Source organism: Ambystoma mexicanum, chromosome 9 (genome assembly GCF_040938575.1).
Source record: "Ambystoma mexicanum isolate Mex_15411 chromosome 9, UKY_AmexF1_1, whole genome shotgun sequence".
Lineage (NCBI taxonomy): Eukaryota > Metazoa > Chordata > Amphibia > Caudata > Ambystomatidae > Ambystoma > Ambystoma mexicanum.
This window is the reverse complement of record NC_090931.1, coordinates 133,957,827-133,984,199: the sequence shown is the minus strand read 5'-3', so window position 1 is coordinate 133,984,199 and position 26,373 is coordinate 133,957,827. Positions and strand designations below refer to the sequence as shown.

The 26,373-nt window shown below is 47.3% G+C and overlaps 1 protein-coding gene across 1 annotated transcript; it reads right to left on the bottom strand.

Annotated features, from left to right (window-relative positions):
• Positions 1-22,764, bottom strand: LOC138487278 (glycine cleavage system H protein, mitochondrial-like). The gene is made up of 2 exons (XM_069613896.1): positions 22,629-22,764; positions 1-314 (listed from the first exon to the last, which is right to left on the bottom strand). Exons 1-2 carry the CDS (start codon positions 22,762-22,764, stop codon positions 1-3), a joined length of 450 nt encoding a protein of 149 aa, XP_069469997.1.
• Between the last annotated feature and the right edge of the window lie 3,609 nt (positions 22,765-26,373).

Here is a 26,373-nt window from a genome sequence, read left to right as displayed (position 1 = left end):
TTAGTCCTCAATAGATTTTAGGTATTTGTCATATGCATCTTCACTTAGCAGGTCATCAAGTTCAGAAGGTTTCTCCACAGTCATTTTGATCAACCAAGCTTCTTCATAACAGGATTTGTTGACCAGTCCTGGATTTTCTTCAAGAGCTTTGTTGATTTCTGTAGCTTCACCAGTAAGGGGTGAGTAGAGCTCACTTGCAGCTTTCACACTCTCCAAAGAGCCAAATTCATCCTGTTTATTCACTTTTGATGCAACTTCGGGAAGACCACAGTAGACCACATCTCCTAGAGCTTCCTGTGCAAACTGGCTGATTCCTACTGTTCCAATACCATTTTCCACAGATTACCATTCATGCTCTTCTGTGAATTTGTGACCTGATATTAAGAGAGGTGAGGTTGCAAAGTTTCTGATAGTGGACAGACGTTGGCATGTCCAGGGAGTGGCAAAGGGGATCCGCTGCACGAGAAGAGAAGCAGCTACAAAATCAGCACCAGCTAGTCCATGGCAGCAAAGGGTCTTGGGGCTGGGGCTTGCTCTGCTTACTGCTTGCCCAGAATATACTAGCTCTGTATAGCAGCATTGTCATTTTTCTTTGTCCACTTTGCACCCCTTCCCTGTGAGCTGGATGAGGAGCGTTTTGTGTATCCTCCACACTGCTCCTCTGAATTGCTACTGACTAATAAATCGTCCACATACTGAATTACGGTACTCGACACATGTAAATTCCTCATATACATCTGACCTACCCTGTTAAAGACACAAAGAGATTCACAGTACCCCTGGGGCAACCTTGTGTGCTCGAATCTTTGACCATGATACGTAAACACAGTGAGGTCCTGAGAATCAGGGTGTACGGGAACAGACAAAAATGCATTTTTTAAAACAATCGCCGTGAAGGGGGTCGCCCCAATAGGGATGTTACAGAGAATGGTGGCAGGATTCGGGACCATCGGAAATTCCACCTCAAAAATATTATTGAGGGGTTTGTTCGACAGGCATGGTATCAAGAGAGATGCAGACTCAAAGATGTTAGTTTCAAAACCTTTATTTACTAAGGTTCCTGGGTTGGTGTAATGCCTAACTGGCCCTAACTCTAAAGGGATGGATCCCTTAACTGATGTTTCTAAGGGCCGTCAATGTCTGAAAGTCCAAAACAATAATTTGTCTGTGTCTAAACATATGCTTGTCCTCACTCTTTACAGAAATGTGTTAGGAAGTCTTCAAAAAGGAGAAATAGTGGTTCAACAGAAAATAGGAAACCAAGGTTGGTTTCAGTTGATTTTTTCACCAAGTGTAGTTTGGTCAATGTCACAAAAATGAGTTCAATCAAAAGGGGCTGTTCGTAAGACCTTCTCCACAGGTCCCTTGCAGTATTCTCAAATACTTTCAATGTCTTTGGTTCCTTGGGATTCCCTTCCCCAAGCTTCAACTTGTCCAAGTTCAACAGTACAATAGAAATATAACACAGTTCCTCTTTCAGCTTCTCTGGGTTCACTTACCCCAGCTTCAATTCCTTCAGTATCACAATTGTTAGGCCTCTCAGGGTTCCCTTCCCCAAGCTCAGGCCCCTTCAGTTTCAAACACAAGTTCAATTTAACAACACAGTTTCTCGTGGGCCTCGCTGGGTTCCCTTCCTCAAGCTCAGGCCTCTTCAGTTTTAAACAAAATGTTCAACTTGTCAAGATGGGCCTTTCTCTTGTTTACAGCTCCTTTCACACACAACCTTCTCATGGGGTAATATCAGAGAATTTCTAAAACGCTAGATTCTTGGCTCATCCTAAGCACAACCACTCTGATCTTTGTCCCCTCTCTGTATTTGCTGTACTTCCTTCTCTTCTAACATTTCCTTTACCAGCTGCTTCCTGCACCCCTCAGTTATCGTACACTTGGTTGTGCTCACTTGCACCTTCTTTTATTTTCTTTCTCAGCTTGCCGTGCCCCTGGCACCTTCCGTTTGGGTTCCGTTTCTCTTCACTGTGCCTCTTGCACATTCATTTCTTTGCTTTTGCACACCCTTACACCTTTCCTTCTCCTTTCTGTGCCTCTTGCACACTTGTTTTGTTCACTGGTGCTCACTTGCGGCCCCAACTTCACTCTTGGATCATTCGCACCCTTCTTGTTTCTGTCTTTCCATGAAACACTACTGGCTTCCTTTTGGCTGAGGCAATGCTGGTGTTTCCAGTATTTCTTTTTTATATATGGGTCCCGACCTTTAACTTTCTCATATATGCGGGTCCCATACACCTTTGGCTTTCTTATCTAACTTGGCTCTTCACTATAAGTCCCACAATGCCCTTCTTCCTGTGGACAATAGTGGACTTTAAGTTCACAAAAGGATTATTTTCTCTCGCATTTCTGCTTTGTATCACTTTACACTCCTTTCACTTGCTTTCTGTTTCATGACTCTGCAATCTGTCACTTGCCTTTTGTTCTTTCCCGCTTTACAGTTTATGCCTTTCTTCCCCTCTGCTGCAGTCACATGCATGCTTCCAAGTTCCTCACTCATTGACTTTCATGAAACACACAGGGTAGCGTTGTGTTGACAGGCAGTCACTTCAGGATGCACAGGGTTGAAGCCAGGGTCTCACCAACTGCCCCTCAGACATATTTGGGGCCGGCACAGGTCCCAAGGGAATGAGCATTCCACTGAACGCTGCCAGCAGGATGCAGCCTGCCTCACTCAGGCTCCTTGGAGACACGGCTCCCTCGCCATGCTGCAGCCCCTCACAGACACTGAGCCAGTGTATCAGCACAGCATTCTTCTCCAGCCTCCAGCTCTTGCCACTCTCTGCTCCTTTGCTTCTCTGTCCAGACAGTATCCCCAGCTTGCTCTCTGCTTCTGACAAAAATTGGACCAGGATTGAGAAGGGCTCCCCTGGTGGACTCAGTGACACAGCATCCCTTCTGTTCTCTAAACTGCTGCTCTGCCTGCATTCTCAGCAGTCTCTTTTCATATACCTGTGTTGTGTCAATAGGCTGCAGATGTGTGGTCAGGACTGGGTTTGCCTGGCCTTCAATACACCAATTAACAGGACATGCCTGTCCTCCAGTCCTGAAAAGAGAGTCAAGTGGAGTCAGGTGTAAGTGATCATTATTAAATGCCTGGCCCGGCCTGACTTGAGGAGTTTCTACAGTATGGTTCCCTTTCTTTCCTCATGGTGTTTCTATGGATAATCCTCACTGCTCTCGGTTGCCTCTTCTTCTCAGCATTAGTTGGAAATGGGGAGGGGGGGATGGAATGGGATTGGAAATATCCTATGAAGGCTGAGGAAGAGGTTTCTGATGGCATATGGGGAGAGGAGGAATATCATGTCTCACCCTCGGGTATTCTCCTCCCAATCCTTCATGACCCTCCACTCAGGTGATCCTCCCTCGCTTGTTGACCCGCAAGGTCGGGATCCAAAAGTGATGGCCCTTCCCTGGCCACCTGAACAGAGGATCCTGGGGGAGTAGGTTGGAAAACACTGTCAGGTTTCGCACAGGGTGCAAATCCTAGACAATATTCCAACTGGACCTCTTTGCTTTCTTCACAGGGTAGTTAGCCGTACTGCATGGGGACACAGAAGGTTGTATGATGCTTTGCTTTAACAGCACCATAATGGTCTTGTAAATCCCTTCATCCGCCTCCCTGGACATAGGTTACTACTTAACCCATGATAATATCACCCCGGGTTTCAATTTTATCCACAACGCTCCAACACCCTTTATCAGCTCTACATAATGAGAATTGCTGGTCCATAAATGATCTGGCACTTCCCCAAATCCTCTTTTCTATATGGTGATGTATTTCTAACAATGAGCATGGTCTGTGGTACTTTACTTTTCTCTATCACTATCTGGCATGGCACCCCGATTTCAGAGCCCATCTCTCCTGTGTGTTCAGTGTCTTTGAAGAATTGATCACCAGACACCTCCCTCAGCGACCAGGTTGGATCGTTGCACAGAACTGCGTGCCATTCTCTGCCTTCCTCATTCATGCCTGAGAGAACCACCCTGTTCTTCTTGATCACTGCAGCCTCTAAGAGAATTGTAACACTGGTGCCTGGTGTTATTTCTTGCAGCACATCAGGCCAAAATGAAAACTCAATCAGTACCTGTCACGTCTGATTTCTGACCCCCGGGACCCAACTCAACAAAACCATCATCCCATAAAGAAACAATGCTGAATGTGCGGGAACCCCTCTGATCGTGCTGTCGCTACAATAGGCCTGAAAACCTGCTGCTTCCCTTACCAGATACAACCCTGGGTCAAGCATACTATGAAAGCAATCGACACATGAGTTGACTGAGGAGATCTCTGCCCAAGACATTTGCCAGGGTGTCCTTACAATACAACAAAGCGGCAGATACATTTTGAGTACCTACCTTAATATGAAGATATTCAGCATAAGGAACCAACAGGATAGCCCCAGAGAATCCTTGTGTCTCCATCATTTTGCCTGACAAGGGCAACTCACCTTCCTTAATGCAAGATTTTGTAGCCCCTGTGTCGACCATGAATGAGAACTTTCAGTCACCTACCTGCAATCTTATCCATGGTAGTAACAGAGTCTGCATCTGCTGAGCTCCCATGTTAAAGTACTGAAGCCGCTCATAACAATCTCATGACACGTGACTCAACCTTTCACATGACCATCACTGAATCCCATAGAATCCTCCATAACTGTTTCTCCTCGGCCCATTAAGCTGAGGACCCATTTCTCCGAACCTGCCAAATGACACGCTGCCTCATGGAATTCCTCCCCTGCCCCTCAGAAACCCTCTAATTGTCCTTGGACCGGCAACATACCCGCCCATCCACCCCTGTGTCATACCCAATTCACTGTGTCCCAATTGTACCTGCTGTCCCTCCATAGAATTCGTAATTACTGCCCCTTCTAGATACATTTTCGCCAATTTCATTTGAACAAGTTTACCCTCTGCTGTTTGTGCCTGCTCTACACTTTTCTTCTCTTTTTATTGTCTTCTTTTGCAAAAATGCATACTATGTGCTTGAATCTCCAGCCAACTCTTGGCCTCCATTCCTACCACCTTATCTACGTCATGCAGGGCTTCCTTAAGGAGTCCTATCTTTAGCATGTGATAAATGATTGCCACACTTTGATCCAACCTTCCCCCGTCTCTGTTCTCCACATCTCCTGAATTAACTGAATGTGTGCGGCAGGATCATCTTCCAATGTCATGGTCTTGACTAATATCAAATTTATATCTGGCATATTCGGATACATAACACAAAGGGCCCCCAAACCTGTGTCCTTTATTTGATGAAAAACAAAGGGGTGGTCTGGGAATCTCTCTACCAGCACGAACACAGCCCAATTACCTGTTCTTGGGTTAATTGATGAACGCTGCTCCATCATGGGTATTCATGTCTAGCTGAACTCCCATATATCCCACTTTTTTCCAAAGCTCATCTGACCACTCCCTCATCAGAGCTGTGAATAGAATTTTCATGTCCCCTATGTCCATTCTGACACCGGCAGTATGTTTCTTCAATGCATGAATCCACTTCCCCGTTGCTGCATTGAGTGAAGGGAGTGTCTTTGTCAGGTTATTCCGGTCCATGTGTGACCACGGTACATACTAGGCCCTTCGTTGACCCTTCTGCATTAACAGAAACTGAGTTACACTGGATTTAACTGGGGACTTCCCCATCTCACCTCTAATGCTTGCAATGACCATGCGAGTACCCGGGCACGTCCTATGACTCCATCGTATATTACCTATCTCTGCTACTGAAGTGGGAGGTAGGGTGACTACACCCTCCTCTCATTGCTCAACATTCCAATCATCATCATCCTCCTCATCGTCTACCCCTGCTACCACATCCCCTGACCCTTCTACAGGCACAGAAGCATACTCGACACTGCCTTACTGATAAGTGATGCATTGAGTCTCACAAGAACCTGCCCATGCCTCCACATTCCTTCTTCTACATCCTTTATCTGTCTTTCCTCCTTTTCCTCCTCTTCATCTCTTTGTCGTCATAGCAGCGTTTTTCTCTTCCTCCACTAACCTCAGCGTTTCCTTCATTTTTTCCCGCTCTTGTGTCTCTGTCACTTCCTGCAGCCTAGCCTCTATCCTAGTAGGAAAAGGCCTGATCTCTTTCTCCCACAGTGTTGATCTTCTATTTGTGCTTCTAGCTGCCACTCTCACTCTCTCTCTCGTTCCTCCACCCTTAATCTATCTGCTAGTTTCACTTCCCGCTCTCCGTTCGTAATCTCTCTGCACCCTGAAACATCAAAGGAGTCACCTTTTCACTTCCTTTAAAATCCCAATTTCTAGGAATCGCAGCTGACGGAGGCGCTACCTGTGTCCGTCTCGTAGCCTCTGGAATAGCCGCTGTGGAAAATGGAGGTGCAAACGAAGAGTCTGTATACCCCTCTGCGGGCGATAAAGGATAGCAAAATATGGGGGAGGACCAGAAGGAACACCCTCCTTTTTCAGCCCCTCTTCTACGATTTTAACACTATGGCCATTCCTGCCATTTTCATACATCTGCCAGAGTTTTAGCCACTTCTCTAATTTTGAGCCTCTATGCTTTGTAGTCAAGAAGGTATCAAGTTCTCCAGTATCCATGTGCTCCCCCATGTTCCGTTGACAGGCCAATGATACTTTAGTATTTTCGCCTTATAACCGGGCAACACCTAGCACAAATGATTCAACAGAGTCTCCATACTGTATCCCAAGTTATCAGAAAATAGTTTCACAAGACCCTGATACCAAGCCGAACCCGCTGCACAAAAAATGTTCACCTAAATAACTCCCTTTTTAACCTTACCCAATCCCTTAGACGGTTTATAGTGAAAAAACCGAATTATAAAATCTCGAAAAAAAAAATCTCGAGTCCAAAATCTCGAAAACAAAAATCTCGAATTTTTTTTTTAATACGTTTTTATTTCGAATTTCGAAATGGGGGGGGGGGTCTTTTTTCTTTTTTTTTTAATTTTACCCTTTTTTATACTTACCTGAACCCACAAATACATATAAATAAATAAATAAATAATTAGAGATTTTTTTTTTTCGAGATTTTGGTTTCGATATTTTTGTGATTCGATATTTTGTTTTCGGTTTTTTGACCGACCACCCCCTTAGACGTTCTTCACAGTCACTCACCATACTCGTTTATACTACAATTACCTCACTCATCTATTTTACTTCAATCCTACTTCTCACTCATACACAAAAGACAGCATCTTATCAAATAAACCACTCCACCAGCCATTATCTCTGAGATATCCCCACCTCTCGAGCATAGGAGGGGAGAAATGCTTTCCACTGAAGTTCCGTTGCTCTCGATTCTCTCTTCTTTCATTAGTATGGCCATCTCTACTAAAAGACTGTATTTTCCTGACTCTGGAGGTTTCCCCTTCACCACTTCGGCTAACCAAGAAGATCGAGGCGAGGGCTCTGCCTGCACCGCCGATTTGCCATACAGACTGCCATGGGTATACTTCAGGAAGGTATGTACGGTTGAAGTTAACATATGATGCTCCCCCCCTTAGGTGAGGGCTCCTTAAACCTAACACTTGCAAATTGCTGGCTGCATTACCACTGTTTGCTGCCTTTATTATTTATTTATGATTATTTCTCTGTTTCTCCTCTGCTTCGCATTTTCCACTTCTCCCCCTTCCATGCACTTTTCCCCTCCCCCTCTCCCATGCACTTGCGCGTTCTCAATGTCACTGGGCCTAGTCAGATCGCTGTTTTGTTCTCCCCTGTTCCCCTCGCCTTGTTGTGCTCTGAAACAGTTGTGTATGAGCGTGATAGAAATAAACTATTAATATCAATATCAAAAACCAGACAAGCAAACTAAAGGGTACCATGGTGGGTGTACCAACTAGGATACCACCTCATACCTCTAAAATAATAAACTAGGTAAAAATGATATACAAGGGACTTACAACACAGAACAGTTCAATCACTCCATCAAAAACATCCACTTTTCCAATCCCTGCAACCTCAACTAATTCAGAACCCCTCTATTCCAATTCCACCCTTACAAACCCCTTAAATCAAAAAGATAACAACCCACTTTCCCTCCTTGCTTTTTCTCCAAAAGAACACTCGTGGAACCCAAAGTGCTTTGATGTGGTTCTCTGTCAAGTCGCCCTACACAGCTGGACCACAGCACCACGCCTCTGGGCAGCAGACGAACCTTTAACCAATATGGTGTCCGCTGGCCTCTCTTTTTCACTGTGCACTGAAAACTGGTCCCCGCAGTGACGTGCCACAGCCGAGTGGTGTGGACAGAAGACCCTCGGAAAACCTGAGGTCCCTTCATGGTCACCAATTTTGTTGTGGCAGACTACTAATTACTTTAGCCAAAACTGGGTCCACCACCTGGGGAGGAGTGAATGTTTACATTATCCTGGGAGCAGTTTGCTAGTACTGTGGGACTAAAACAACTCAAGTCTCAACGGACTACATACATTCATACATTTCATACTTATTAGCAACAGTCAAAACACTCCCAGATATTTTGTTGACACCCACCCCTCAAACATTATTGGACAAAACATTTACAAAGAGGTTCCATCTTTTCCAAATTAATTCTTTCTTATTGGTCATCAACTATGTTTGCTGCCAATTTTGGATTTTGTTCGAAGTCTGCCTTTGCTGGGGATTGGTTCGTAGTAAGTCGTGACATCATGGCATAATGAAACATTCACCTATAATATAATTCATTACTTAGTGACAACTGGCCTAGAGCCTTTTAGCCTTAAGTGTGATTGCACACTGTCCGTTCGCATATTTTAGAAATACGAGTGAGAGCTGAACAAACAGGTTCTCTTTGAACTACCGATTGCGATCTCATCTGCCCCAGCCTCCTGGCTCCTCTTAAGACATACTAATTCATGCGACCACTACTCAACACGTAAAGCCTCTGGTATCACTTTGTGAAAACAATTGAACACCGGATACCCTGCCCTCGGGCCCATGTTTATTGACGGCCCAAGCAAATGGTCAAACCCCTCTACGCAACTTTAATGCAATGAGCAAATTCCATCTATTCCTTACGGAACTGTTAAGTCATAAACCTATGTCCTGCTCGATGGCTGACCTTCTACTTGATGACTCATTCTTCTTCCGTCAACCCCCCAAGCCTGCAAAACCATAATCTCTCAGCTACCTAAAATGCATCATGCAACTGTTAACTGCAAAGTCAGAATAAACGCACAAAACCCCATCACATGCAGATTTATGTAAACTCCTTTTGTATGTTCCTCTGTGTGTATGTTTTATAAATATTATTCTTTTTTTACCGTGGGATTTTGGGGCAGGCCACCCTCCGCATGCAGATTGAAACCCTCTACTTCTCCCAGTTTCCATGTATTTCAGAGCACACCGTGTTTAGATCATGTTCATTTTACATTTGCGGCTTTAACATCGTATATTTCGACGTGCGTGCAAACCTAATATGTATCAATTCTAAACAAACAATAACACTAAAAGTAACAAATTCCAGTCATAATTAACTACACTCGATGCATACGAAATTGACACATCGCGCCCAGTTCACCACCACCCCCAGTTATCAATGTGGCATGCGCAACACAAACAGCTTGTAATCATGTGAACAATGTGATGGTGGGAATAGGACCTATGAATGCGCTCTGCCCACCTCAGAAATTGGGGTGGGAATGAGCTGCGTAACTGGCGAGCATGCGCTTTTCCAATGGAGTAAGTGTATGCACAACACAGCAGTTCATATGAAGACGCGATTAACACTTGCGATCAGAACAGCATCAAAGTACTATCTGGGGATTCAGCCCAATAAACTAGGTAAGTGATTTTAGCAGTGGATAGTGATTAACACAGGGACAACATTTTAATAGAAAAATGTGCACGTCGTTAAGAACACTTTTTATTACTAGGTTTTTTGCATAAACAATGAGCCCCACGGGAATTCAGAAACATGTGTTTCAGTAAGCCAAGACTACACAACCTTGTTTGCTCAGACTACATCTTCAAGACCTCATGCTTTTGCTGTCATTGGTGAGTTCATTCTACCTTCGAGTTTGGGCATTAGTCATAAAGAAGCATTACGTCATTTCTTAAAATATTTCTTATATAGTCATCTCATAGATTGTATATTATTATTTTTCATTAGACATTGGACACCTAATGGTACAGGCAACAGTCACAGTTTAACCAAAGATTTTTGATACCGCACTGCATCTTTAAAACAGATTCCATAATAGAAAGAAGATAGGTGAGTTCTACATTTAATGAAATGCTAAGATCCAATTTAGCATGGAGCAGCAGTACTTAGCATGTTCACTTATCATTGCAGCTAACCATGGGCCCATGTGGATAGGAGGAATATAAGATTTTGCCATCTAATTTCGCTTATTAAACAGCACTATTTTTAGAAAATTCTCCACAAATATAATCATAAAAGCCATAATGGCCAACTCACACAAAATTAATGCCATTTAATGACATCTAGTCTTTGCTGTCACTTCTGGTTTGTTCACCATATGAGCCTAATTAACCAGATATATGACATACAAGTGTCACAATAATAGTTTATACTTCTTTTCAACAAAGACATTGTTTTTCTTTCTGTCCTCTCCTGGATTTGCCTCTGCACCTCATAAACACCCTGACTCAATTTTGGTATGTAAATCGTTTTTGTACAATGTGCTTTTTCATAATTTTGAGTCCTAATTTTTGTTCACATGTGTATCCAACATGATATTTTCTGTGACACACTGTATTTATTATTTTGTCTCGTGATGTCAGCCTTGAAGATGACTTTTTGTCGAAACACGTGTCGGCTGACAAGCAATCAAAATATTAAATAATACTATACAATTTAATGTATTGTTGATTCATTATGAGTTCTAAGTAAGGACAGAACTACATAACGCAACATGCTCAATAGGGTAGAGCGCGACAAGGGTGTCATATCTTTATGACGCTTGTAATCATGGGGACCCTTCCTGACCACCCGAACAGGAGCAAAACAATTTACTGTCAATAATATAAAAAAGAGATAGTTTTACTGATGAAATTACATTATGGCTACCTTTTTCCAGTCCAACAGCATTTCTATCATTTATACTCAAATCATGCTTATGTTAAAACCATTTCAGTCTAAACAAGCTTACAGTTCAAGTGCGAACCTTCTAAGGACAACCTTGATATTTAAATACTACACAATAAAACCACATTTAATCTGCTGAAACGTTTTGTCCATTTACTTTACTCGCTATTAAACTAGCATTTTGTTCTTTCAGCACCACAACTGCATAACCTATATTTCTATTATCACCATGTGCTAATAGCCGTACAGGCCTCTAGAGGGGTCATTTATGCTTGGGATAATGACCCTTCCACAATTTATGGCCCATGTAACTTCAGGGCCGGTCATTATTCTTCAATAGTGACCCCTACCTCCATCTATACAACTACATCACTATTCAAACTAGTATTTGGGGCAATTGCAGCTACCAAGCTTTGGGTAAATCATCTGGTAAACCATCTGCACACAAACGTGACGCTTGGACATAGGGCCTCATTACGAGGTATGCCGGTAAGGCAAAAACGATGCCGTTATGGTACTACCGGCATCGTTTACCGTCCCGTTCCATTCCAACCCCCAAACCTGGTATTAGCGGCACACTAAACAACGGTGCCGTTAATAGCGGCATGGGCGCGTACACGCGCCCCTTCAGGGAGCAAATACCGGCATGCCGGTAATAGGGGGTAATTCCAACCCACGCATACATGCAAATACCGGCATCGCGAAGCCGGTAATCACGGGCTGCACGATGCCGGCCATACAGGCATCGCGGACCACCCACAAACAGAAAGCTGGATTCAAGGCAGCTGCCACAGGTGCACACAATCCCCACAGGTGGAGTCAATGAAGGCTGTGCCAGTATAAACTGAGCACACCCACACACCACAACCCCCCCCACAGGTGTAGACAATGTAGAGTGGCCCAGTACAAAAGGAGCACACCTACACACCACACCCCTTCCTACACCAAAATGCTACCACTAGCAGTTGCAATCATGGCGCTGGAGGACATGCCTATACTGCTACAACTACAGCAACAACAGCAACAACAGCAACAACTACAGCATCAAGAACAGGCAGCACAGAGGAGACGCAGGAGGAGAAGGAGGGTGAGGCAGGCCCAGCAATTACCACCAGCGCAGCTACCAGTGCCTCATAGGCAGCCACCAATCCCTCGCACCAGACCCAGCCCATTCAACCTAACCCCTGAGCAGATCCACACCCTGTACCGGTTGGACCGTGACACCATCACCACCATAGTGGACATGATACAGAATGACATTGCCAGACACATAGAAATACGCACTGCCATCTCCCCACTATTAGAGGTGGTTTCTGTGCTACACTTCCTGGCCACCAGCACCTACCAACACACAGTGGGCCAGCTGCATGGCATTTCACAACCACTATTCTCACGCATGCTGAACCAAGTGCTGGATGCCCTCTTGAAGCACACAAGCACCCATATATCCCTACCACGGACTGCCCAGGAGATAGCCGAAACCAAAGTAGGCTTCCATGCACTGGCAGGCATGCCTAATTGTGTTGGTGCCATCGACTGCACCTATGTGGAATTGGTAGTCCCCCATGCCATAGAGGCGATCTACCGCAATCGCAAGCAATACCACTCCCTCAATGTGCAAATGGTATGTCACTCCAGCAAGATCATTACACATTGCTGCGCCCGATTTCCTGGATCCACACATGATGCCATGGTACTGCGCACCTCCACGCTACCCCGTCACATGGAGCGACATGCTGGACCACATGCCTGGCTGCTCGGTGAGTTGCACAACAGGGCCATGGCCATGCTGTGGGGCACTGATGTGTGCGGATGCAGAAGGGCGGGGGCTACTGCACCCGGGTGGTAAAGGGGGGGAATAGTGCACCTGGGTGGGAAAGGGGGGGGGAATAGTGCACCTGGGTGGCACTAGCCAGTGAGTGTAGAATGCATGCAGAGCTAAACACTCCTCACCTGAACCAGCCAAACGGAGCATAACACATTACTGGGCCACATATCACAAATATTGCATATGGATGACAACAAGTAAGAAGCACAACCAGAGCACCATGCTGATGGCAAGCAATGCATGACTGAATAGGATGGCAACAGTGGCAATGCGGCTAGTGTGACCATGCATAGTAAAGAATATGCAGCATGATTTGGAGGCCAAACATTTTCGCACTACCACAGCACATCTGCCAGAGCATGCATGATTACACCCTGCATCATCTATTGAACCCCATCCAGTGTACCACACCTCATTACAGTATACATTGCATCTAGGTGACTATTTTGTACACGTACAGGGACATGTGCATGCCCACAACAAATAGCTGCTGCCATGACCGTGCTCCCTGAAGGTGTCAGTTCAGAGTGACACACACCTATTTGTATCTGCTTGCAGGTGATGGAGGATATCCCTTGAGGCCGTGGCTACTTACCCCTGTGCGGAACCCGCAGAACAGCCATGAAGAGGAGTACAATCGTGTGCACACTCGTACCCGTGTTGTGATTGAGCAGACCTTTGGCTTGTTGAAGGCGTGGTTCCGCTGCCTAAGCAGGTCTGGTGGGGCACTCCTATATAGGCCTGAGTAGTTGGCGAAGATCACCATGGCCTGTGTCATGCTGCACAACATGTGCGTCCGAAGGAATGTACCACTGCCACCTGACATTGACGTGCATGGGCCGGGTGAGGATGAAGGGGATGGAGACGGAGACGAAGGAGCCCCTCTGCCAGTACGTGATGCACAGGATGGCCATGCAATACGCCAAGCACTAATTGACGAATACTTTTGAAACGCAAGGACTATAAATGTAATGTGCCTGTGACACACTGTCTGCATGTGGACATGCACACTTGTTTTGTTAGAATTGCCCCACTGCACACCATCACAGATTAAATGTACATGCACAAAAATAAGTATGTCCATGTCATGACGCCTACCCCCGGAGCACCAGGCCAGGCCCAGCACCCCTGGGAGCAGGCATCACGCCCCCGGGTAAAAGCCCAGTGGCCCTTTATAGGGGCTCTTTGGACTCTGTCCTGGCGCCGTTGGCGCCAGGCTCATGTTGGACATCAGTCCTGGCGCCATAGGCGCCAGGCTCATAAAGGGAAGTGTTTGGTGCACTTACCTGAAGCAGACCATGCTGCACACTCACCTGATGCAGACCATGCTGCATGAAGAACCAAGCCAAATGAGGCTTATGAGGGACTTTTTTTCTGAAGGAACTATTTTGTTACTTGGGTGTGGCTGTGGAAGAATACTCACCTGGAACTTTTTCCAAGGCTATTTAAGCCACACCCGGACAGCCACACGTGCTTCGCGTTGTTCTGCATTCCAGCAGCTGAACGCTCACCGTGTCTGTTCCTGCACCAGGACTCCAGCCACGCCCGCCTCGAACCTGGAACACCTGTAAGGGAATAAGAGAAGAGAAAGGTGAAAACCAAGAACTATTTCAACCTTCTTACCTGCATCCGGAATCTTCACACCAGCATTCCTGAAGGAAGACTTCCATTTTAAAGCACCGCGTTGCTCGCTGCAGCGCCGCGCTTCACTCACCTGTTCCCGAGACGCCAGCCGGCTCCATCGCGGCTCTCAGTGCCGGTCGCCACATCTCTGCACCACACCTAAGGGAGAGAAGAAGAGACAAAAGGTGAGCAAGGGAACACAAGAGGAAAGTCGGATTTTCAGCCATATAACTTACCGGCTATTCTTGGTGAGCCATTCCACATCTCGGGTCAGCGCCTCATCTCTGGCAGGTACCGCACCCCGGCCCCTATGGGGAAAGGGCAAAAGACATTACTGAGGAATTATAAAGACATTTAGAGGGGTCGCCCTCATCACTGACTCACCTGATTTTACCCCGGCAATTTAACCCCTCAACGCATCGCCTTTGTTCTGCACCTGAAATAAAGGACAGAAAAAGACAACATAAAAGGATGCTCACACTTGAACTTTTGCATCTTCATACTTACGGCGTACCACTCAGTAAAGTCAAGTGGATTTGCCAGCGCCATTCTGAAAACCAGTGAAGTAACTGGACGAACGCGCGCCCCTGCACCAGAAGCAGGATGGAGAGTTCATCCTCCAAACCATAAGGTGAGCTTAAACCGGGGGTTTTGGAGGAAGTCAGAGGAGAACGAAGGGGGGAAAGGGGGGAGCAAGCACATTATTCAGCAGACAGTTAATCCCCTTTCTCATCTGCAGAAGGATATTCCTACGCGCCAGACAAGCAAGATTTGGGGTCCTGTTCAATCGGTGGTCCGAATTCTGTGCATCACGCTTGAAGAGGCCACAGCAACCCAGACCAGACCAGCGCCTCCGTGGGAGCCAGGTGAGCGTTACAGAACGCGAAGCCTTCCTACAAATTCCCACCCAGGCGCTATGGAAACTTCCGAGACTGACCAGTTGGCCCAACTACTGGGGGAATTACGGGCCGAAGTACACGCCGCTCGTCAAGAGACTAATGCTCTCAGGAGGGAAGTGATTGTAACAAAGGAAATAGCTGGTGACCTGGCTAGACAGCTTTTGCAAGGTCAAGCTGGACAAACTCCTTTACCCGGTTCCGGAGGGAACCCCACTCCTGTGCTTTCCAGTAACCCGGTGCAGATTAATCTACCTGGAAACATGCCGCTAGCCCCACCCAAACGCTTTGCTGGGGACCCCAAACGATTTGCCGTATTCATTAATCAGTGTCGTTTGCATTTCCTGTGCAGACCTCGGGCCTTCCCTAATGACCAGACCAAGATAGCCTTTGTATTGTCATATCTCAGCGGCAGTGCTGCCGATTGGTCAGTTCCACTGATAACTCAAGATGACCCGATTCTTCGTGATTTTCAAAGATTTCAAGCAAGCATGGAAAGATTATTTGCTCGTCACTCCCAGGGGCAGGCTCTAGATGACAAACTTCTATCTCTGCGACAGGGCAATCAAGACCTCCTTTCCTACATTGCAACCTTTAATAGACTAATTGTGGAAACTGGGTGGCCAGAGGATAAAAGAATCACGTTATTTTATCGAGGTCTACGCGGAGAACTTAAAGATGCCCTCGCCCAAGTTGTAAATCCGCCCCAAGAGTGCTCTGAATATATAGACTTAGTGATCCAATTGGATCACAGACTGCAAAACAGAAAAGCAGATCGGTCCAAGTTTGAGACCCGGGTGTTAGTCAAGACCCACGCTAACCTCAATGGGGCTGAAGCCTCAGAGCCAATGCAAATCGGAGGAGTTAAAGGACCTTTAACGCAAAAGGAACGTGAAAGAAGACGGCAGATGCACTTATGTCTTTATTGTGGATCCTTTGGACACTTTCTATGAGATTGTCCGACAAGGCCACCCAGGAAGGTGGTAGGAGCCGCTGAAAAAATCCATGAAACCTCTGTATCGGGAAACGACCCCGCCCGACAAGCGTAGGGGTCTGCTTGCCAAGCTTGAAAACGAACTCTCAGACCTCGCATTTCACTGTGCCAATGGTCCTCGTAGATCCGGAACAGCCTAAGCGGTTGCATGCAATAAAGGCATACATTGATAGTGGGGCTATAGGAAACTACGTGGATCGTGAATTGGTCTCCAGGAATAACCTCCCCCTGCGTCCTAAAACCAGCAAAGATGTCATCACCACAGTCGATGGAACCGAAATTGCCTCGGGACCGGTAACACATTCCACAGCTGAGGTAACACTTGTAGGTCCGGACGGCCATCGGGAGGCAGTTGTGTTTGATGTAATCAAGGCTCAACAGTTTCAGGTTATACTCGGAATCCCTTGGTTAGAGACACATAATCCTCGAATTGATTGGTGAGCGAAGAGAATAACCTTTCCAGAGTGTGCACGAACCTGCTACCCAGAAAATCTGAAGGTCAGACTAGCATCAGTAACCTCTGTCTCCATGTAACTACCTCCGGAATACCAAGACTTCCAGGACGTCTTCCAAAAGGAAGAGGCCAACACGTTACCTCCTCACAGATCGTACGATTGCCAAATCAATCTGGTGCCCGGTGCACAACCCCCTTGTAGCAGAATTTATGCCCTTACTGAGCCAGAAAATCTGCATTTGAGACAATATTTAGATCAATACCTAGCCAATGGTTTCATTCGCCCGTCAAAGTCTCCGGCATCCTCGGCTTTGTTCTTCGTGCCAAAAAAAGAAGGCGACCTTAGCACTTGTATCGATTACCGCGCATTGAACCAGATAACTGTTAAAAATCGTTACCCTCTGGCTTTGATCCCTGAACTCCTTGATCTGGTGAAGGACGCTTGCATATACACCAAGTTAGATCTCCAGAGGGCTTATCATCTGGTACGAGTTAAAGAAGGCGACGAATGGAAAACGGCCTACCGTACAAAATATGGGCTATTCGAATAGCAGGTGATGCCTTTCGGGTTGTGCAACGCGCCTGCTGCCTTCCAATTCTTCATGAACGATGTCCTTCGGGAACTCATAGACGTCTGTGTTGTCGTGTATATCGATGACATTCTGGTGTACTCCTCTTCGGAATCTGATCACAGAAAACATGTCAGGGCAGTCCTTGAGAAATAGCGCCAGCACAAACTGTTTGCAAAGCTGGAAAAATGCGTTTTCCATACCACTGAGGTTGAATTTCTTGGTTTCATCCTGACACCTAAAGGGGTCACGGAAAGTGGATGCCATCCTCAAATGGCCATCACCTAGTTCGATGAAAGGTGTCCAAAGCATGCTTGGTTTTGCCAATTTTTATCGCAGGTTAATCCCAGAATTTTCATGGGTGGTGCAACCCATCACTGCACTCTTGCGGAAGAATAAACGTTTTGAATGGACCGAGGAAGCTGAACAGGCCTTTCAGGAATTAAAAGCTAAATTTACGTCCGCACCTATTTTGAAACATCTGCGTCCTGATCTCCCATATATAGTCGAAACCGATGCATCCAGCTTAGCCATAACCAACCAACTGCACCCCGTAGCATTTTGGTCCAGAAACTTCTCGCCGCCGTAGATAAATTATGCAATCACCGATAAGGAATTATTAGCCATTAAGTCCACCTTTAAGGCTTGGCGGCATTATCTTCTTGGCGCCAGGCATACCATCACCGTGGTCACTGATCACCGAAATTTACAATATTTAAAAACTGCCAAGGCTCAGTCTTCACGACAGCTCCGATGGGCTTTATTCTTTGCTGTGTTTGATTTTGTAATCACCTACCGTCCTGGCTGTAAGAATGGCAAAGCGGACGCGCTATGTCGAATTGGAATGGGAGAAATGGACACAAACTCAGAACCTGTGCCGATAATTCCCGAACAAAGAATCTTGGGGATAACCACTTTACAAACCCTTGAAGACATTCAAGCACGGGTAAAACTATTCCTGGACTCTTCAGCCTTGCAGGATTGGATCAAAAGGGGGTCTGCCTTTTCAATCAACAATGGCATACCTTACTTCCAAGGACGTTTATTTTTGCCAGAAAAGGAATTGCAAGAACTGGTTATTTCCCGTCATCACGATACTCTGATGGAAGGACATCCTGGCATTGCCAAAACAGAGGAAAAAATTAAACAACAATTCTGGTGGCCGTCCTGGCGAAAGGATATTAAATCTTCCGTGATGTCCTGTGGAGTTTGCGCCCAAAACAAAGGTCAAAAAATAAAATCCGCCGGTCTTCTTCAACCCTTAGACATTCCACCAGCACCTTGGCACACCTTGTCACTAGATTTTATCACGGACCTGCCCTCTTGTAATGGATACAATACTATTCTGGTTGTGGTAGATTTATTTTCCAAGATGGCCCATTTTATTCCGTTGAAAGGATTACCTTCAGCTTTTGTTCTTGCCAAGGAATTCCTCGAAAATGTCATCCGTCTGCATGGATTCCCGTCCATACTAATCTCCGATCGGGGAAGCCAGTTCATTTCTCGTTTTTGGAAAAAGTGTTGTCAACTGGCACAAATCGACGTAAGACTCTCAACCAGTCACCACCCACAGACCGATGGTCAGACAGAGAGAACGAACGAGACCCTTGAACAATATCTACGATGTATGTTGCACCAATCGGAGGGTAATTGGAAGGACATTTTATGGGTGACTGAATATGCATACAATAACTCGATACACTCTGGAACTGGTCAGAGCCCCTTTTATACCCTACATGGCATCACCCTCGTACTTCAGACCTGGACTCACCTTTGAGCCTCGAAATGCCCGCAGTCGACCATTTGCATTCTACGATTACTCAAGCCTTCAAGGATGCTACTGCACACTTACAACATGCGAAAGAGAAATACAAAAAGAATGCGGATCTGCATCGCAAGGAGGCGCCTCCATACCAAATAGGGGATCAAGTATGGTTGGCTACCAAACACTTATCACTCAAGGGACCTCAGACTTTTAATCCAAGGTATTTAGGCCCTTACTCGATCAAAGCTATGATTAACCTTGTGGCAGTCAAGCTAGATCTACCAGCTAACATGCGGATTCATCCCGTCTTTCATGTGTCGCTTTTGAAACCAGTGCAACCAGGAACCAGATTAATAAAGCCACCAGAACCAATCCAGATAGATGGGGAGCCTGAATTCGAGGTGAAGAACATTTTGGACTCTAAGATCTCAAAATCAAAACTTTTCTATCTAATTGATTGGAAGGGGTACGGGCCTCAGGAAAGATCTTGGGAACCCAGCGACCACGTACATGCACCTCGGCTAGTAAAAAGGTTCCATCGGAATTTCCCGAACAAACCGAAACCTCCTGGGGAAAAGGCCTTGGGAGGGGCCTTGGGGGGAGTGCTGTCATGATGCCTACCCCCGGAGCACCAGGCCAGGCCCAGCACCCCCGGGAGCAGGCATCACGCCCCCGGGTAAAAGCCCAGCGGCCCTTTATAGGGGCTCTTTGGACTCTGTCCTGGCGCCGTTGGCGCCAGGCTCATGTTGGACATCAGTCCTGGCGCCATAGGCGCCAGGCTCATAAAGGGAAGTGTTTGGTGCACTTACCTGAAGCAGACCATGCTGCACACTCACCTGATGCAGACCATGCTGCATGAAGAACCAAGCCAAATGAGGCTTAGGAGGGACTATGTTTCTGAAGGAACTATTTTGTTACTTGGGTGGGGCTGTGGAAGAATACTCACCTGGAACTTCTTCCAATGCTATTTAAGCCACACCCGGACAGCCACACGTGCTTCGCGTTGTTCTGCATCCCAGCAGCTGAACGCTCACCGTGTCTGCTCCTGCACCTGGACTCCAGCCACGCCCGCCTCGAACCTGGAACACCTGTAAGGGAATAAGAGAAGAGAAAGGTGAAAACCAAGAACTATTTCAACCTTCTTACCTGCATCCGGAATCTTCACGCCAGCATTCCTGAAGGAAGACTTCCATTTAAAAGCACAGCGTTGCTCGCTGCAGCGCTGCGCTTCACTCACCTGTTCCCGAGCCGCCGCCCGGCTCCATCGCGGCTCTCAGTGCCGGTCGCCACATCTCTGCACCGCACCTAAGGGAGAGAAGAAGAGACAAAAGGTGAGCAAGGGAACACAAGAGGAAAGTCGGATTTTCAGCCATATTACTTACCGGCTATTCTTGGTGAGCCATTCCACATCTCGGGTCAGCGCCTCATCTCTGGCAGGTACCGCACCCCGTCCCCTATGGGGAAAGGACAAAATACATTACTGGGGAATTATAAAGACATTTAGAGGGGTCGCCCTCATCACTGACTCACCTGATTTTACCCCGGCAATTTAACCCCTCAACGCATCAACTTTGTTCTGCACCTGAAATAAAGGACAGAAAAAGACAACATAAAAGGAGGCTCACACTTGAACTTTTGCCTCTTCATACTTACGGCGTATCGCTCAGTAAAGTCAAGTGGATTTGCCAGCGCCATTCTGAAAACCAGTGAAGTAACTGGACGAACGCGCGCCCCTGCACCAGAAGCAGGATGGAGAGTTCATCCTTCCAAACCATAAGGTGAGCTTAAACCGGGGGTTTTGGAAGAAGTCAGAGGAGAACAAAGGAGGAAGGGGGGAGCAAGCACATTATTCAGCAGACAGTTAATCCCCTTTCTCATCTGCAGAAGGATATTTCTACGGGCCAGACAAGCAAGATTTGGGGGTCCTGTTCAATCGGTGGTCCGAATTCTGCGCATCACACTTGAAGAGGCCACAGCAACCCAGACCAGACCAGCGCCTCCGTGGGAGCCAGGTGAGCGTTACAGTCCAGCCAATGATTTTCTTGCACACAACGGGTGTATTTTCAAGACATGTGATAATGTGAACAAAATCCCCTCAAAACGCCCAATGAACTACCTCACCCACACTACAAACCCCAAATGTCCCCATATGTCCGACAAACGCTGGTCCCTTCACCAACGTACATTTTCAAAATGTCATTGTCTGCCCACTCTATTTCTTTGCAATTTTTGGATCCGGGGGTGCCATGGTCAAGCGCCGTGCACTCCTCTGCATCAACCGCACGGGGCTCGATTGGGCCGAGGTAGAAGGGGTTGTGGCAGTGGAGGTGTCCATGATCAGTCCCATGCCTGCCCCAGGGTGTGGGCACTGCGTTTGAGGTAGATACGCAAGCAAGGCCTGTGTAAGTGCCCCCATACACTCCCTCATGGCACGTGTCGATGCCTCAACAGCAGCAGTGTTGGCTGCAATGGCTGTGGCAATGGCCCTCATGGAGTCATTCCCGTTGGATATTTGTTGCCGCATGAGTTCGAGCATCGACTCCTGTCGGGCCTTAACCCTTGACAGGCGAGCCTCGATGGAGTTGTTGGCTGCAGGAGTACTGGCGGGCGGGGTGGAGGATGGCAGGGTGGTGGATGGCAGGGTGGTGGTAGGCAGAGTGGTGGTAGGCAGGGTGGAGGATGACCCCTGCGTGGGGCCCACGTCCAGGGCACAGTCCTCCTCAAAGAGGGCTATGTCTGAGTCTCCAATGTCAGAGTCGTGGAGGCAGGGATTGTCCATGCACTCGGCCTCTGTAGGGTGGGGTAGGCTGGTAATGGGGCTTGGGGTGGGTGTGCCGGACATGATGTCATCCTCATTGTCCACTTCTGTATCCACAACGTCCGCGGTGGCTGGCGGAGCGGGAATGGAAATGCCTCCCACTGTTGTGGGTGGCTGCTGCTGTACTCTGGCTGCAGGTGTCTCCTGCAGGGTTACTGCCCGGTGTGGCACACTGCCTGTTGCTCTGGGCAGTTACTTGGATGGGGGGTGGCGGTGGCCCTGGTCCCCTGTCCTGCATTCCATCTTCCTCATCGGTGCCTGGGGAATAGAAGAGATGCAGGTCATCAGTGATGGTGTCACATGGCAGCTATGATGTATTGCGCTGCGATATGTTCATACCATGCATCAAATTATTTCTGGGCTGTGGCATTTGGTGTTCTGAGGGGGCTTGTGGGCAATGAATGCATGGCTGGTGGCATGGCATTGGTATGGTGTCTGTGTGGTGAGTTCCATGGGCACGGTTGGGTCATGTTGCACTTGTGTTGGCATTGGGATTGGCACTCAGCATGCGTGTGTTGCAGGGTGTGCCACACATTCTTGATTGGATATGTTGATGTGGGCCTGGGACATGCATTGTCTTGCCTAGTCTCACTTGGTTTGGCCTACATGGATGTGATGGGTCACTCACCTTCTTCTGTGGTTGATGCGGTTCCCGCCTCCTGGTCTCCAATTCCCTTGATGGATTCAGGGTCAGTGAAGGTTTTTGTGGTCTCCTCCCATGCCGCCAACTTCACTGGGGAGTGTGGGCCCCCGCCTGTCACCATTGCGGCCCTCCTGTTCTCCACCTGGATCTTCCTCACCCTGAGGCGGAGGTCATCCCAACACTTCCTACAGTCACGCACACTCCTTGGGGTGGTTCCCACTGACGACACCCTCTGTGCGACCTCCTGCCAGACTTCTTTTTTTTGGTTTGGGCCGCATGCTTCATGTCAGTACTCCTAATCGTGTCCGCGTGCTGGGCCAGGGTGTCAGCAAGCATGCTTAGTTCAGCGTCTGAAAAACGCTGTTTTCTCTTCCTTTGGGTTGCCTTCTTGGTAGCCTTGGACATCCTGCTTCTAGTCTGCCACAGAACAACACGTAAGAACTGGTGGTTGTGGAGGATGGCAATGGATTGTGTTTTTAAAGATGGCCGCCGGCCCATTTCCCGTTCCTGCGCGATGACGTAATTTCCGGGTCCGTTTTTTGTGAACACGGTAATACTGTGCCGGCAGGGGAGTTGCTAGGTCTGGAAAAGACCCGGGGCTAAGCTGATGTCGGAATTGTTGGGACTGGGGTCTAGCTAGTCTTTTGGCTGTAGCTCCTGAGATTCTATCCGGGGCTACAACCAAAAGATCAGGGGCTGTAGCCCCCTGAGCCCCCCCTAGCAATGCCCCTGCGTGCCGGTATTACCGTGCCGGTATTTAGGGGTTGTTATGAGGTGGTAATGCTATGGGCAGACCCCGCAATGCCGGTATAGGGGGGTTGGTGGCCCTTTACCGGCATGGTGGTATTGCCACTGCCGGCATGGGGGAACGCACGTGCTCGCGCACTCCTAATCACCCGCTGTTAGCGGGTTTGGACGAGCACGGACCTGCTCATTCCGGCATGCCATAATTAACCTGCTTTTACCGGGCAACTCGTAATGAGGCCCATATTGTCAGTGAGCAATGCCGTTAACGCCAGGAAGGTTCGACATATCATCCATTTTACATCACCTGCTTTGGTTGGGCTTCCATTTGAAAGGAATATTGATTTAAAGAACCCGGATTTGCCCTTCATTCCAGACTGCATTATCAGAGCTTTTTTTCGGCGCGTCTTAAATTGCACGTGACCTGATGTTTTTTGTTTTACATTGTGTGTGTATGGGGAGGGACGGCAGCATAGGGGGGAGGGGGCGGCAGCTGGGTTAATCCCACTCTGGCGCCGGAAAGCCCAGATCTTTTCATTAACCGGCGAGGAACAGCAGGGGCGTGGCGGGTGCAGAGGGGGTATTATATGCGGTCCTGGCTCGTGACCTGCTTTCCCGCTTTTTTGTAATTCCCTCTTTCCTTTCATGACTGCAGAGAGCGCGCTTTGCCCGGTTACCAGGGTACACAGCAATGCCTTAATGAGGCAGCAACATGCACGCATCTGATCTCCTAGCAGCACGTGGCGCAATTAACGTACACGTGAGCTTTTTCTTACGCACATACCTCATATCCAATTTGTTCCTTAGTCCATTCAGAGGTGAAAGGTTACGGCACTAACAGGCTCTGCGTGCTGGGCCGGGTAGTCAAGCGTGCTGTAGGAGCAATGCCGTGTTCTGCGTTTTTCTATCACAATTTGCTTTTGTCCTTTTAAAAATCGACTTATTTAAAGCACAATCTAAGAAGGATCAGTGGGTCAATGCCTGCACTGTAGAGTTATTTGAGAATCGCAAATCTCCTTCGCCTGTTTCTTCTGAAGTTTATTAAATCAAGAGTTGTGTAGTGTGAGATAATCAGCATCTAAAGAGGCTCCATTTTGTAAAGCATTTTGTATTTATATATTGTGTATCGTGTGTCATATTTGTAACCCTTTGCTCCTCTAGTCGTCATAGATCTATGTATGAACTTTATTTCACTCCATGTAACTGTATTCTATTCCATGTAACTGTATTTCTTTCTCTGTAACACTGTAACTAAGCTTTGCATATTCTTGTAACTGCTGCGCCCTGATACCCCCGGGTCTTGTGCTCATTACAAATAATAAAACAAACAAACATAAAGTACTCTATATACATATTCGATTATTGGAATGATTGTAGAGCCGCGGAGTGGACCGCACCAGGCGTTATGAGTTACAGGCTGAGGACAGTAAGGGTCTTCATTTAACACGATGTCAGAGGCCATAGCACATGACAGAGCCCGCTCTGTGGGTTTTACTTGTGAAGTTAAACCACACTTCTCCACTTTACCACCGGATATCAGTTACAGCTAATCTGAAGCTTTCAACTCAATTGGCTATGAACCAGCCAGGCCGCAACCCTTGAAAAATGTGTTGCACGTTGCTCCCTTCCTTCCTTCCTACTCTGTCCCCTGCCGGAGTCACAGCTCCACTACTTTTTTGGTAGACATCTATCACTGCCCTGAAGACCACCCTGCACGCATCAGCCGCCTCTTCAAAGAACTCAGAGGGACCTACCCTGGCAGGCAGTGCTTGCTGGTGCCCATCGCCTGCGAGGAACTAGCCATCAATACCGCTGCCTAGCGCGCCGAAAAACGTACTATCTCTGAAAATGAATGCCATACAAGACGCCTGGACAACCCCCCAGGGGCGGACTGGGAACCAAAAGAGGCCCTGGAAATAGTTTTCAAAGTGGTCCCATATTACATATTTTCAGCAAACCCATCCCTTTTCCTATGGGAAACTGTGGAACCACCACACAAAAGAGACCCAGGGTGCAGAGGCCTACCAGGAAATCTCCAGAGTTGCCTATGGGCCAGTCCAGCCCTGACACCCCCTTATCCCAAACTGAGGACTGCTGAATAAAAGACGAGGAAGAAAGCCTTCACCAACCACGTCCTGCAGCTCACTTCCTGCTTTTGTCTGTACCTGGCGTGCATCTACCTGCACCAATATATGAATTGAAGGGACTTATTGATGCCTGCTATGTACTACTACAGCTGCCTGCTATGCAATGACAGAAGTGAAGATCTGCTCCATTTTGTTATGTTCTGCCCTCTGTATCGACATATTAGAAAACAAACAATTGCATTGGTTTTAAGGCAATTTGATTTTCTTCAGTGCCGCACCGCATTATACAGTCTTCTCTCACCCATTCACCACTTGCCACCTGAGCCTTTTTGTTACATCTCGGGCAGGCATTTAAGATGAGCAGGGATTACTGGCAACGCATGTTGTTTTTAAATACAAAGCTTCTAATAGAAAAGGTTGAACGATATGATTTGCCTACGATACACTTATTAATTGACTAGGAACAAATGCTGAGGATGATATCTATAGATGATTCACACCCGGCGAAGAGCGCTCATCCAATCAGGTGGCTGGAACAGCAGGCGAAAATGCACATTCTCCATCCCCTGTTTCCAGTCACCCAAGGCACTTCCCCGGTTGTTGCCATTTTTTGTTTGTTTTTAATGTGGGGAGGCAACAGGGAGCCTCTCCCTGTTACCTCCCAGGCTCCCCCCAAAACAACCCGGTCCCCTTCCCCAGCTTCTACTTCCCCACTTACCTGCTGGACCGGAGCTTTGTGCTCCAGTCCAGCGCAATTCCTGCTCCCAGCCGCCGCCATAGAAATGGAAAAGAGATGTAGTCCCTTTTCCCTTTCGTGGTGGCATCTTGTTTTCTTTCCTCAGGAAATTGGCTTTGCTTGCACAGCCCATCTCCCAGGGGAAAAAACATTTGCACCCCAG

Excerpts from the sequence above, each read along its gene's own strand:
- LOC138487278 (XM_069613896.1), bottom strand. The coding sequence starts at position 22,764 with ATGGTGACAGGCGGGGGCCCACACTCCCCAGTGAAGTTGGCGGCATGG. Across the intron at positions 315-22,628 it reads CGCATCAACCACAGAAGAAG|GAATCAGCCAGTTTGCACAG; the intron begins GTGAGTGACCCA and ends TTGGAACAGTAG.